Genomic DNA, 13,423 nt, shown 5'->3' with positions numbered 1-13,423 from the left:
AACTGAGGTCTGGAGGAGGGGCATAGAGGGAGGAGCCAGTGCACACCAGATATAGTATTAAATCTTTCTTAAAGTGCCCAGTCTCCTGCGGAGCCCGTCTATTCCCCATGGTCCTTACGGAGTCCCCAGCATCCACTACGGACTATGAGAAATAGATTTACCGGTGAGTAAAATCTTTTTTTTTTTTTTTTTAGGTAGAACGTCTGTCTAATATTAAAACAGAAGATATAGAGGGAGAAGAAGAGACGTATGTGACTGATATAAAGGCAGAAGATACAGAGGAAGAAGACGAGACGTATGTGACTGATATAAAGGCAGAAGATACAGAGGGAGGAGAAGGGACGTATATGACTGATATAAAGGCAGAAGATATAGAGGGAGAAGAAGAGACGTATGTGACTGATATAAAGGCAGAAGATACAGAGGGAGAAGAAGAGACGTATGTGACTGATATAAAGGCAGAAGATACAGAGGGAGAAGAAGAGACGTATATGACTGATATAAAGGCAGAAGATATAGAGGAAGAAGAAGAGACGTATGTGACTGATATAAAGGGAGAAGATACAGAGGGAGAAGAAGAGACGTATGTGAGGGGTGATCAGTGTAAGGAGGAGGAGATCCCTACAGATATCAGCACAGGTGAGTAATAAACACTTATTACAGAACAGAGTCACATAGTGACATATTCTCCTTGCTCAGTCACTACAGCAATCTCTTATACTACAGCCTCTGTTAGTACAAACTAATGAGGAATATGTATTTTCCCCGTTGGGGAGTCAGGAGACATCAACCCCTATTATACTCCTGCTCTTCTCCTTACATCATGTCACTGTGTGTTTTACCAGCCCAGACGTCTGACCAGTCCCAACTCCACACTCTAAGGGCAACAGGATGTTAGACAGATCAGTCATGCTTTGCCTGAACACCCAAACATTCTAGAAAGGTATTATGAAACGTAACAGTGGAAAGAATATCAGACCATATAGCAATTAAATAGCACAGGAAATAAAGATAAAAATATACGCTTTATACCCATAACAAGAACAAATAAATCTGTCCCAAAAATAGATCCATGCCCAGTAACTTAGTCCCAGTTGGCACATGTTACAGCAGGAAACAAACTCTGAGTGTCTGTAACAGTCTTACTCCTTTATCATATTACTTCGAGACGGAAGACAACTCCTCCGGAATTGGTTTAGGTAAAGTATCATGAAGGACTGTCCAGGAATATCCCACTTTTTCAGAATAGCAGGGCCATCCTCGGGTGAAGGTATCACTGTGAAGGCGCTGTTTCGCATCACAATAACCTTAGTAGGAAAGCCCCATTTGTATTGCACATTTCCTTGGGTGGAATAGACGCCTTTTGGCCATCGTCACAGGAGAAATATCCAGATAAAGCTGCAGATTATCCAGGCACTCAGCCGTGGATGAGGAAGACAAAGCGACTTGTAGAATGCATTCTTTAATATGAAAAATGGACCCTGAGCAGAGTGTGCCTTGGTGCCTGGATAGGGGCCTGTTTGGACTTTGGGAGCCTATGGATCATATCAGTAAGAAGGTGTGACAGGACGGTACTGTACGGAAGCACTCGCAGCTTCCGCGTCCCGTTGACTGCACACAGAATGGAAGGTCAAGCCGCACGAGGCCTGACCACATAGGGGATTCCCGCTTACCGTCAGTAACCGCCTGTTACTGACTCCACCCACTGCGCTGTGGGCGGGTTCTCGCTGCCACCACCAAACTCCTAACCTGCCGTGGCGTTTGGAACCACGGTTCTGCTCTGTATGTGCCGACGCACTGCTTTACCACACCTGTGTGGTGTCGACGAATCCCCACTAGCCACTTGCTAGGCCTCTACCGGTAGCTGGCGGAAGGCGGAGCTTGGAGACGTCAGGTGCTTCCCTGGACAGCCGGAGGACGGGGCTAGGTTTGGCCTAACCCTGTTGGTCACAAGATGAAGCAGTCTTCTTGAGGCAAAGGTGTTTATTGCTCAAATAACCTTTAAAAAGGCTCCTCCCTATTGCTAGGGGCAACAGCATACAATCAAGATGTTTCAGCAGAAGAAGATGTTACAATACACAATCCTATGGGCCAACTGCCCTTCTTTTATCCCTCTCCAAGACCCCTTACCACAGGGGGTAAGCCCGCCCTGTGGTGTACAACCAATCAATGTTTACCCATGAGCTGTGCATGCTCTGGTCTCATGCACACCCAACATTGTTCCCTATGGACAGTGGGGAGTGGTCGGTCTCCTTTGACGCTCCTACCTTGGAGAATCAGGATACTCCCCGGTGCCGTCCAGTCTGGCTGGGGGGAAGTTTTCCCTCCTAAATCTGACTTCCAGAAACCTGCCCGGGACCCCTCTCACTGCCTGCAGCCTGGATTTGGGCTCCAGAGCTGGGCAGCCGGGCTCCCCGGTCCAGGTTTCTTGGCACTACGGCTGATCTCCATGGAGCTCCAAGAAACCACTCAGCTTGTTTTATAGCTAAGCTGCTTCTCTTTCTCCCTGGGCACATTGGAACTGTGAGGCTGGATGGGAAAGCATTCCGTTTTTAGGGAAAAGGTCTGGGAGAATCCATCAGCCTGCACAGCTATGGATTCCCCCCTCCTGGGACATACAATCAAGTAAGTGCATTTTACCTTTACATACATTACATTTAAATCACACTGTACATGTTTATACATTTAAATACACTCTGAGCCTGCACAGGCTCCACATACCTAGGCACTGCATGTTTTACACAATGTCCTAACTACTGTGCCTTCCCTAGCCCTGCAGCCTGGCTGCTAGGGCTCTCCCTCTCAGTGCTGGAGGTATGGGGCTGGCTTCCCCCATCCTCCAGCCTGCCTTTCTGCCTCTGGGGTTCCAGGGAGCTGGCTCTCCCTGTCCCCCCAGGGTGGCACTAACCAGTGGCCTCGCCGCACGCAGCGGCGCACCCCCCTGTACCTAAGCCCGGCGGCCCGGGACACTTGTCCCGGCCGCCGTGACTCTGGCTTTGTTTCAGCGCTGAGGCGCCTGGGAGCGTAGCTCCCGGACCCCAGCGCTCACCATCCTGCTGGGCAGCCTATTTTCCCCCACGCCGCTAGGGAGCCGGCTAGCCCGGTCCCCCATGAGCGGCGCCTGTCTGTCTTGTGGCCTCGCTGCAGCGTCCGGCGGGGAGCCGGGCTGCAGCGCACCCCCCTCGCCGGCTAGCAGCCCGGGACGTCCGTCCCGGCTGCTGCGGCTGGCCACCTGTGCTGGGCTGAGGCGCTGGGAGCAGAGCTCCCGGCCCCCAGCGGCGGCTCTCACAGAGAGCACTGCAGCGGGAGCCGAGCTCCCAGCCGCAGCGCTCACCCTTCTCCCCGGCGCGCACACTCCAGTGCGCCCGGGGCTACACTGACTGCTGCCGGGAGCGGAGCTCCCGGACTCCGGCGGTCAGCGGCTGCCTCCTCTCCCCCGGCGCGCACAGTCTGCTGAGCGCGCCGGGGGCTGTCCTCCCTGCCGTGGTCTCCGGAGGGGTCCGGGACCACGGCACAGTTTAAAAATACGATTTAAACACATTTTTACAAACACGGCGCCTAGCGCCCAACACAATTCAAATTTGGCGCCAAGCGCCCCTTTGTCTTTAAAAATGGCGCCGGGCACTAGGGGTTAACCCCTTCAGTGCCGCAGGCGGCCATTTGCCTTGTGGCTGGGGCTCTCCGGCCACACACCTCCCCCCCATTCAAGCGGGTCAACCAGGGACCCATGTCCCAACGATTTGGGTCCTGGTCCCGCAGTCCGTTGGGGTGAAGGGGACGCTACCTGGGGGGTGTAGGCTCTGGCCTTGACAGTTCATCCATAGTGTAGTGGGCCTCTCTTCGTGGGTGCACAATGTTCAAATAGTCCACCTGAAGTCCAAGTTCAAGGCTCCACCACAAAAGTCTGTCCAATTCCCCCAAGGTAGGTTGCAGCCACCTAACAGGTAGGTGGTAAGTCACCACGGTGGGGGGCCGGCTACAAACAAGTGCCACCCACGGTGTCCCAACTGTGGCATTCCCCACCTCCCACAATAGCAGTTTCCTGCTCAAACAGACCACAGGGTGCTCCTGCCCATATGGCTCTGTCTGGCTCGGTACTGCTCCCAGTCCGTGCAGTGGCGCAATAGTTCGTAACACACAGTCCTGGTCAAGAATGTGCGCCATCAGCACTGGAGCGGGTACCCGAGCCTCCTTCAATGACTGGAATGCCAACTCGCAAGCGGGTGCAAAGACCACTGACTTGGGAATGCCCTTCCTAGCCATCTCTGTCAAGGGGTTCACTACAGGACTAAAGTCAATGACAACATGTCCGTAGGGCCTTACAGGTTCTAAGGTCAGTACCGGTCTGGGTGATGTGGGTCGGGGACAGCCTCTGGTTGCCTCCACCCCCTCTGGGTTGGGCCTACCCCTGTCTCCTCCCACATGGTGCCCCAGGCACTGCACCTCCGTCATACCTATCTGGCAACTGTCTGCCCTAACTGTCAGACCTGCCCTCCAATCCTCCTCTGTCGACCTATGACTCGGGAAACCTACCCTGTCACCTAGGCCTACTCCTTCCTCCTCGTCCGCTATCTGTGCCACAGTGATGGCGGCCAGACCACCAGCCTCTGGATCCTGTGTGGCATCCACTACAGGGAGGCTGCGTGTCTTCCCCGATCTACTGTGCACAGGCAAGGGACCTGCTATGTCCACAGCAACTTGCTGCAAGGGTTCTCCTATGGGCAGAGGCCCAGAGACAACACAACCGCTGGAGTGCCCCGGCTGCCAACGCATGGCACCAGCCTTACAGTTGGTCTGGGCGTCATCCGACATTCCAGACCAGGGTAAGCTCTGTGTCAGGCACTTCAGGGTACGGTCTGTCTCCGGGTTACTGTCCAAAGGGGTTTCACTGGCAACCGACACCGGTTGCGCAGGAACTTTCCCTGAGGGGACCAGTTGGACACATTCCCTATCTGGTCTATCCCCTCCCACTTTCCTGTCTACCCTGTACCTTAACCCTTCCCGCCCGGCCAAACTTCCTGCCCCAACCCTGTCAAGGCCGCTGCCAGAGTGGCGCCTCATGCCTTTCGGGGATGGGTCAGAGAGTTGAGCCTCCCTAAACTCCTGCCTGTGGCCCTCAATCTCTCCTAAATTGGGACACTCTACAGGGGGATCTAGGTGGGGACTACTAGGGTCAGTCTGGTAGGGGTCAGTCATGGAAAAATCAGTGTGGTTTCTCATACTCACCGCCGGAGTTGGCAAACCACTTGGGTCAGGAGCATCATTGGGCACCCCCACAGGATCAAACGAGCTGGAACCGACATCCTCTGCGTTGCTAGTGGACGTGGGCATACCAGAGGCAAAAGGCATGCGGGGTCGATGTGCTGATCTAGCCGCTGTAATCTTTTCCTCTGGGCTGGTTGATGCTGTGGTTGGCTGTGCTGGCAGTTGTCTAGCAGCTGTAGTCTTTTCCTCTGGGCTGGGCTGTGCTGGAGTAGCTGATGTCAACGGTGGGTTTGGAACTGGACTCCGGGGAATGGCGCCAACAAACGTAGTGACGATCCCACCACCCAGATCATTTCCTAGGACCACATCAGTTGGGAGACCATCCATGACGGCAACTTCTCGCAACTCTGGTCCAGCTCCCCAGTCCAGGTAGACTCTTGCCATGGGAACCGCTTTTTCTGTTCCTTCTGCCAGTGTGACCGTGGCAGTGCGACCCTGCAATACTGCAGTAGGATCTATGAGGTGGGGGCTCACCACAGTGATTGAGGCCCCAGAGTCTCTTAGGCCTTCTCCCTGCAGGGGTCCCACGTGGACCGGCTGCAGGTGCCTCCACATGTTGTGGAGGGGCTGTTTGGCCATGCAGGTGACTCTCTCTCCGCAGAGTGCACCTGTCTCTCGCCACACTCCATCAGACTGACTATAGGGGGAACAGTCTCTGTAGGCTCATCTCCTCTCGTCAAACAAGCGATCCGGGCTCCAGCACTCGGATTTGGGGCACGAGTCTGGGGTGCTTGGGATGCAGGACAGTTCATCCTCAGATGTCCGATTTTCCCACAGCCGTAGCACTTCTTCTCCAGTCGTGGCACCGATGATCTCTGATCAGTTGCAGGGACGCTGCGGTGCGGTTGCTGGCCAAGAGCACCCGGGTTGGAAGATGCTTGTCTTTGGGGGTGATGAGCTGAAGAGGGGGGTCCCCTTGGTGGTACAGTCTGTTGGAGCTGGCTGCTGGCGGGCGCTTCTGCCCCCGTGGCCGAATTGCCACATATTTGTCGGCTAATTGGGCAGCCATTTTTAAGCTGGGTGGCTCCCGATCTAGCACCCACTCCTTCACTTCTGGGGCGCACCTATAATAGAACTGCTCCCTGCAGATCAGGTCGATCAGTGCGTCCCATGTAGTGGCTTCAGAATCCTTCACCCACTTCACCACGTACTGCCGCAGCTGGGTGGCGAACTGCTCATGGGTGCTGCTAGGATTCTTGGGCAAGTCTCTGAATTTCTTCCTGTAAGACTCGGGAGTGATGAAGAATCGCTGGAGGAGGGCTTTCGCGACTTCGTCGTAGTTCCCACAGTCCTCCGTCGCCACTCCTCGATAGGCCTCCAAGGCCTCTCCATGCAGAGTGGGCACAAGGTGTCTCACCCACTCTGACTTGGGTAGATCGTGTAGTTTACAAGTCCTTTCAAAAACTTGCAAATGTCCATCAATGTCCCCATCACTGTCTGCAAACTTGGCAAACTGTATACGTCCTGATCTGTGTACAACAGCTGACAACGGCTCCCGGGGTACCACGGCCTGTGGTGCCCGCTCATCACGCCACATCTGGATGATGATCAAGCGCTCTTGCTCCGTTGCCCTTTCCCCCAATTCCGCTAGCCGATCTGCTAGGGTATCCGGGCCGCCCCCCCTGGGACGTTGGGATCCTGGCCCTGCTAGGGATTGCTGGGAAACATTGCTGCTGTGAGAGAGGGCGGGGCTTGTGGTTCTCACCGGTTCCTTACGAAGGTCCACTGTTGGGCCGTCCTCTGCGATGCTGACGCCGTCAGTGCTTTCCACCTCCGCCCGATGAGACTCCTCCACTCTCCTGAGCGCCGCCTGCATGACGCTCCTGGATGCGTTGGAAGGGATATCCACACATCCCTTGTGCGTTCTCCTGCGCTGCAGTTACTCCTCTCCTGAGTAACTCTGCTTCTCCAATCGGGTGATGAAAAGCCGCCTGGGATTATCCCACTGCTGCCACCAATTTCTGTGACAGGACGGTACTGTACGGAAGCACTCGCAGCTTCCGCGTCCCGTTGACTGCGCACAGAATGGAAGGTCAAGCCGCACGAGGCCTGACCACATAGGGGATTCCCGCTTACCGTCAGTAACCGCCTGTTACTGACTCCACCCACTGCGCTGTGGGCGGGTTCTCGCTGCCACCACCAAACTCCTAACCTGCCGTGGCGTTTGGAACCACGGTTCTGCTCTGTATGTGCCGACGCACTGCTTTACCACACCTGTGTGGTGTCGACGAATCCCCACTAGCCACTTGCTAGGCCTCTACCGGTAGCTGGCGGAAGGCGGAGCTTGGAGACGTCAGGTGCTTCCCTGGACAGCCGGAGGACGGGGCTAGGTTTGGCCTAACCCTGTTGGTCACAAGATGAAGCAGTCTTCTTGAGGCAAAGGTGTTTATTGCTCAAATAACCTTTAAAAAGGCTCCTCCCTATTGCTAGGGGCAACAGCATACAATCAAGATGTTTCAGCAGAAGAAGATGTTACAATACACAATCCTATGGGCCAACTGCCCTTCTTTTATCCCTCTCCAAGACCCCTTACCACAGGGGGTAAGCCCGCCCTGTGGTGTACAACCAATCAATGTTTACCCATGAGCTGTGCATGCTCTGGTCTCATGCACACCCAACATTGTTCCCTATGGACAGTGGGGAGTGGTCGGTCTCCTTTGACGCTCCTACCTTGGAGAATCAGGATACTCCCCGGTGCCGTCCAGTCTGGCTGGGGGGAAGTTTTCCCTCCTAAATCTGACTTCCAGAAACCTGCCCGGGACCCCCCTCACTGCCTGCAGCCTGGATTTGGGCTCCAGAGCTGGGCAGCCGGGCTCCCCGGTCCAGGTTTCTTGGCACTACGGCTGATCTCCATGGAGCTCCAAGAAACCACTCAGCTTGTTTTATAGCTAAGCTGCTTCTCTTTCTCCCTGGGCACATTGGAAATGTGAGGCTGGATGGGAAAGCATTCCGTTTTTAGGGAAAAGGTATGGGAGAATCCATCAGCCTGCACAGCTATGGATTCCCCCCTCCTGGGACATACAATCAAGCAATTGCATTTTACCTTTACATACATTACATTTAAATCACACTGTACATGTTTATACATTTAAATACACTCTGAGCCTGCACAGGCTCCACATACCTAGGCACTGCATGTTTTACACAATGTCCTAACTACTGTGCCTTCCCTAGCCCTGCAGCCTGGCTGCTAGGGCTCTCCCTCTCAGTGCTGGAGGTATGGGGCTGGCTTCCCCCATCCTCCAGCCTGCCTTTCTGCCTCTGAGGTTCCAGGGAGCTGGCTCTCCCTGTCCCCCCAGGGTGGCACTAACCAGTGGCCTCGCCGCACGCAGCGGCGCACCCCCCTGTACCTAAGCCCGGCGGCCCGGGACACTTGTCCCGGCCGCCGTGACTCTGGCTTTGTTTCAGCGCTGAGGCGCCGGGAGCGTAGCTCCCGGACCCCAGCGCTCACCATCCTGCTGGGCAGCCTATTTTCCCCCACGCCGCTAGGGAGCCGGCTAGCCCGGTCCCCCATGAGCGGCGCCTGTCTGTCTTGTGGCCTCGCTGCAGCGTCCGGCGGGGAGCCGGGCTGCAGCGCACTCCCCTCGCCGGCTAGCAGCCCGGGACGTCCGTCCCGGCTGCTGCGGCTGGCCACCTGTGCTGGGCTGAGGCGCTGGGAGCAGAGCTCCCGGCCCCCAGCGGCGGCTCTCACAGAGAGCACTGCAGCGGGAGCCGAGCTCCCAGCCGCAGCGCTCACCCTTCTCCCCGGCGCGCACACTCCAGTGCGCCCGGGGCTACACTGACTGCTGCCGGGAGCGGAGCTCCCGGACTCCGGCGGTCAGCGGCTGCCTCCTCTCCCCCGGCGCGCACACTCTGCTGAGCGCGCCGGGGGCTGTCCTCCCTGCCGTGGTCTCCGGAGGGGTCCGGGACCACGGCACAGTTTAAAAATACAATTTAAACACATTTTTACAAACACGGCGCCTAGCGCCCAACACAATTCAAATTTGGCGCCAAGCGCCCCTTTGTCTTTAAAAATGGCGCCGGGCACTAGGGGTTAACCCCTTCAGTGCCGCAGGCGGCCATTTGCCTCGTGGCTGGGGCTCTCCGGCCACAGAAGGTCAGTGGAAGAAGCCTTTGGAAGCTTCTGAAAAGAGGACCGTGGCATAATCATAAAGCTCAGCATTTGTAACAGAATTCAGAATGCCCATTATTCTGATATTATTTCTCCGAGACCTGTCTTCTAAATCAATGACTTTATCACGAATAGAGACCGTGTCTTCCTGAAGGGTGTCATGTGCTGAAATCAGATCTTTGTGAGACACAACAATCTTTCATTTTAGTCTGTACGAGTGCCAATCTCACTGATACTGGACCTCAAAGCTTGAATATTAGAGCTAAGTTCTGAATATATTTCAGTCCCTAAATGTAGATAACATAGAATGTATAGAGCGTAGAGTAATAGGATCATCTAGGATGTCTTAAGATGTCTTCAGCCATTACAGCTGGGCTGTGCATCTGACAAGAAGAAGCAGATGATGTTTTAGCGGTCTCAGATGGACCACCTGAATTCGAGATACCAAAGAGGGGTGGTATTCATGTGACCGCCGGTCAGCTGACCGACAGTCACATGACCTCCTCCACGAGCCCGACGGCTCACTTTCCCGATGGTCGGCATGCCTTCCAACAGGGACTATTTCCACTCGTGGGTGTCCACGACACCCATAGAGTGGAAATAGAACCCGTGGCGATCGCAGGTCGCCACCGAGCCCGCAATGGGCTTGCTGCACTCGCCCCTCCCCGCTGGGATCCTGGCGTCGGTATGCTGCCGGGATCCTGGCGTCGGTAAGCTGACCGGCGGTCAGCCATACTACACCCCAAAGAGATGGACAGGTGGGGCCGATTGGGTATCTTTTAACCTTTCTTGGAGGTATGGAAAGCCGGCTACAAAGAGACTGACCTCTCGGAGATAGGAAAATACAAACGATCTATAAATAAAAGGAGCAGTAGTACGCTGTCAGGAGGTTACATCAAGATGACTCCTTTCACAATGACATTCTTGGAGTGACAGGGGTTTTTGAGCCAAAATTTCAAGTAAACATGATGTAATGCAACTCAAATAACACAGTAATGAGCGAGATATTCCACTAGAGGTCAGCGTGATCACAGACGTGAAGTACTCGTCACAGAGATACACAAATGGCAAAATATATTCAGTGAATAAATCCACAAAATAATATACTGTGAGGTTGTAATCAGTGTAATGTGCTGTACTCAAAAGATACTTGATACTGGGCTCTGCGTGTAGACTGAGAGGAAGTAGATTATAGTGGTAACATATAAATAGAAGGTAGTGTCACCTCCAGGCAAATGCCTCAATTTAGTGTAGTGACCCCGGTCCAGCCATCAGGACATTTATTTAGCAGCTTATATCAATTTTACACCTTATTGAAGGCAAAGCATGCGATGGGCGGGTGCCAGGATTCAAAATGGCAGCCACCTCACTTTCCAATATCATTGCCGGGCTCGTTGACACTGGGCAGACCGGTCTGTCCCCAGCAATAGTGGGAGCTGCGCACCCATGTGAGTGGGAGAGCATTTGCTCCCACCTGAGGAAAAATTGCCCCCAAGTCAGGTGTGTGTGGAGCGTGCAGGAAAGACTGGGCGCACTTATCCCCAAATTCAGCCCGTGGCTTCAGCGGCGTCGCTAGGCTGCGACAGTGAACAGTGCTCGGAGTGAGCAGAGCGAGCGGCTTTAGGGCAGTAGGAGTAGTGGACTTAATAGATTGGGTCTTGGTCCCAGCGGCGGCTGAGAGCTATCAGGTAGATAAGAAGCCACTTACTGAGGAGAGCTCCAGAAAGCACGTCTGGATAGACTCAGGCCACGCCCCTCTTATTTATTATTTTATATAATAACAGGGGTGACAGGTGTGGTACATCCCTGCAAAGGCAGATCCAATCTTTCTCATCAGACTCTGCTGTCTTCCCTGCACTCTCACTCAGATGTTCACTGCTACCAGTAGCACACGTATGAGAAGCAGAAGTATGGCGGCAGCTGTATAGATTCTGATATGTAATTCTCTATATCATACTTACTGTACACACATCATCCTTATTACTATTGAGAGAATAGAGGTAAGACACTGATGATGGGGGTGTAAGACTGGATTATAACCTAGCAAATGATGATGATTACAGGGTATCATATGGTGTATTGCATGTCTACTCTGCTGTAGCAATATACCTTATATAAGGGTGAGTAGTACATGTACAGGCTTACCAGCGTATGAGCACACACATAAAGGAATGCTACCTTACCAATGCTCCAGGAGTAACGTTAGGAGACATTTCTCTGATCCATCAGCTCATATGACTGATGTTATTGTTCATCTAGAATCTCCAATTCAAACAATATGTTCCCCATCCATTGGTGCTGACATAGGACATGGCGAGTGACTACATCTCCATTTATACTTCATGGATAGTTACCAGTACAAGAGAGCGATATATCTAAGTCTTATTATAATATTACATTTGTTATTGTGAGTGTTCTCAGGAGGGTGGACACAATGATAGTCTGAGACACAATATTATAAAGCCTTCATTAAAAGTTATGTTTTATTATACACACACATTTACAATTAAGTGTCCCAGACAGTCGTCTTCTCTTATTGTTTACAAGATTAATATTGTTACAGAAAATGTCACATTTCCATAATGTATTTTATTTCCAGCAGATGGACACACAAGCAGAAATATCTCAGAAGGACATCTAATGTTATCCCCGGATTGTGAAACAAATGATGACAGTAGACAGGATTCTCCAGGAGCTAACCCCATTACCCCAATTATACATCCAGCTCTATCCGCTGATCCCTCTGATACTGGGAAATGTTCTCCTGATCACTCTGATATTGGTGCATCTGTTACAGCTCTGACAGTAGATACAGTGTTTCCCTGTTCTATAGATGCCAAATGTTTTACACAGAACACAAAGCGTATTAACCCACACACAGGTAAGGAAGGTGAGAGGCCACTGATATGTTCAGAGTGTGGGAAATCTTTTGCACATAAATCAGATCTTGTTATACATCAGAGAAGTCACACAGGTGAGAAGCCATTTCCATGTTCTGAGTGTGGGAAATGTTTTGCACGGAAATCGCATCTTGTTATACATCAGAGAAGTCACACAGGTGAGAGGCCGTTTTCTTGCTCTGAGTGTGGGAAATGTTTTTCCCAGAAATCACATCTTGTTCTACATCAGAGAAGTCACACAGGTGAGAGGCCGTTTTCTTGCTCTGAGTGTGGGATATGTTTTTTCCAGAAATCACATCTTCTACATCAGAGAAGTCACACAGGTGAGAAGCCATTTTCTTGCTCTGAGTGCGGGAAATGTTTTTCCCAGAAATCACCACTTGTTACACATCAGCGAAGTCACACAGGTGAGAAGCCATTTTCTTGCTCTGAGTGTGGGAAATGTGTTAGATGGAAATCACAACTTGTTACTCATTACAGAAGTCACATAGGTGAGAATATATTTCCATGTTCTGAGTGTGGGAAATGTTTTTCCCAGAAATCACATCTTGTTCTACATCAGAGAAGTCACACAGGTGAGAGGCCGTTTTCTTGCTCTGAGTGTGGGAAATGTTTTTCCCAGAAATCACATCTTGTTCTACATCAGAGAAGTCACACAGGTGAGAAGCCATTTTCTTGCTCTGAGTGTGGGAAATGTGTTAGATGGAAATCACAACTTGTTACTCATTACAGAAGTCACACAGGTGAGAATATATTTCCATGTTCTGAGTGTGGGAAATGTTCTGCACACAAATCAGATCTTAGAAACCATGAGAGAAGTCACACAGGTGAGAAGCCATTTCTCTAACGTCCTAAGTGGATGCTGGGGACTCCGTAAGGACCATGGGGAATAGGCGGGCTCCGCAGGAGATAGGGCACTCTAGAAAAGAATTAGGACTACTGGTGTGCACTGGCTCCTCCCTCTATGTCCCTCCTCCAGACCTCCGTTAGAATCTGTGCCAGAACGAGAAGGGTGCAACTTCGTGGGCTCTCCTGAGATGGCTGTGAAGAAAAGTATTTTGTTAGGTTTTATTATTTTCAGAGAGCATTCTGCTGGCAACAGACTCTCTGCTACGTGGGACTGAGGGGAGAGAAACAAACCTTACCA

At 52.4% G+C, this 13,423-nt stretch overlaps 1 protein-coding gene across 1 annotated transcript; it reads left to right on the top strand.

Moving 5' to 3' along the window:
• Positions 1-202: 202 nt before the first annotated feature.
• Positions 203-13,188, top strand: LOC134984322 (zinc finger protein OZF-like). The gene is made up of 2 exons (XM_063949929.1): positions 203-639; positions 11,979-13,188. The coding sequence occupies exons 1-2, from the start codon at positions 348-350 to the stop codon at positions 13,121-13,123; spliced, it is 1,437 nt and encodes a 478-aa protein (XP_063805999.1). The 5' UTR covers positions 203-347; the 3' UTR covers positions 13,124-13,188.
• Positions 13,189-13,423: the final 235 nt, after the last annotated feature.

The sequence above is a fragment of the Pseudophryne corroboree genome (genome assembly GCF_028390025.1).
Source record: "Pseudophryne corroboree isolate aPseCor3 chromosome 3 unlocalized genomic scaffold, aPseCor3.hap2 SUPER_3_unloc_49, whole genome shotgun sequence".
NCBI lineage: Eukaryota > Metazoa > Chordata > Amphibia > Anura > Myobatrachidae > Pseudophryne > Pseudophryne corroboree.
This window is presented reverse-complemented; position numbering and strand designations above follow the sequence as displayed.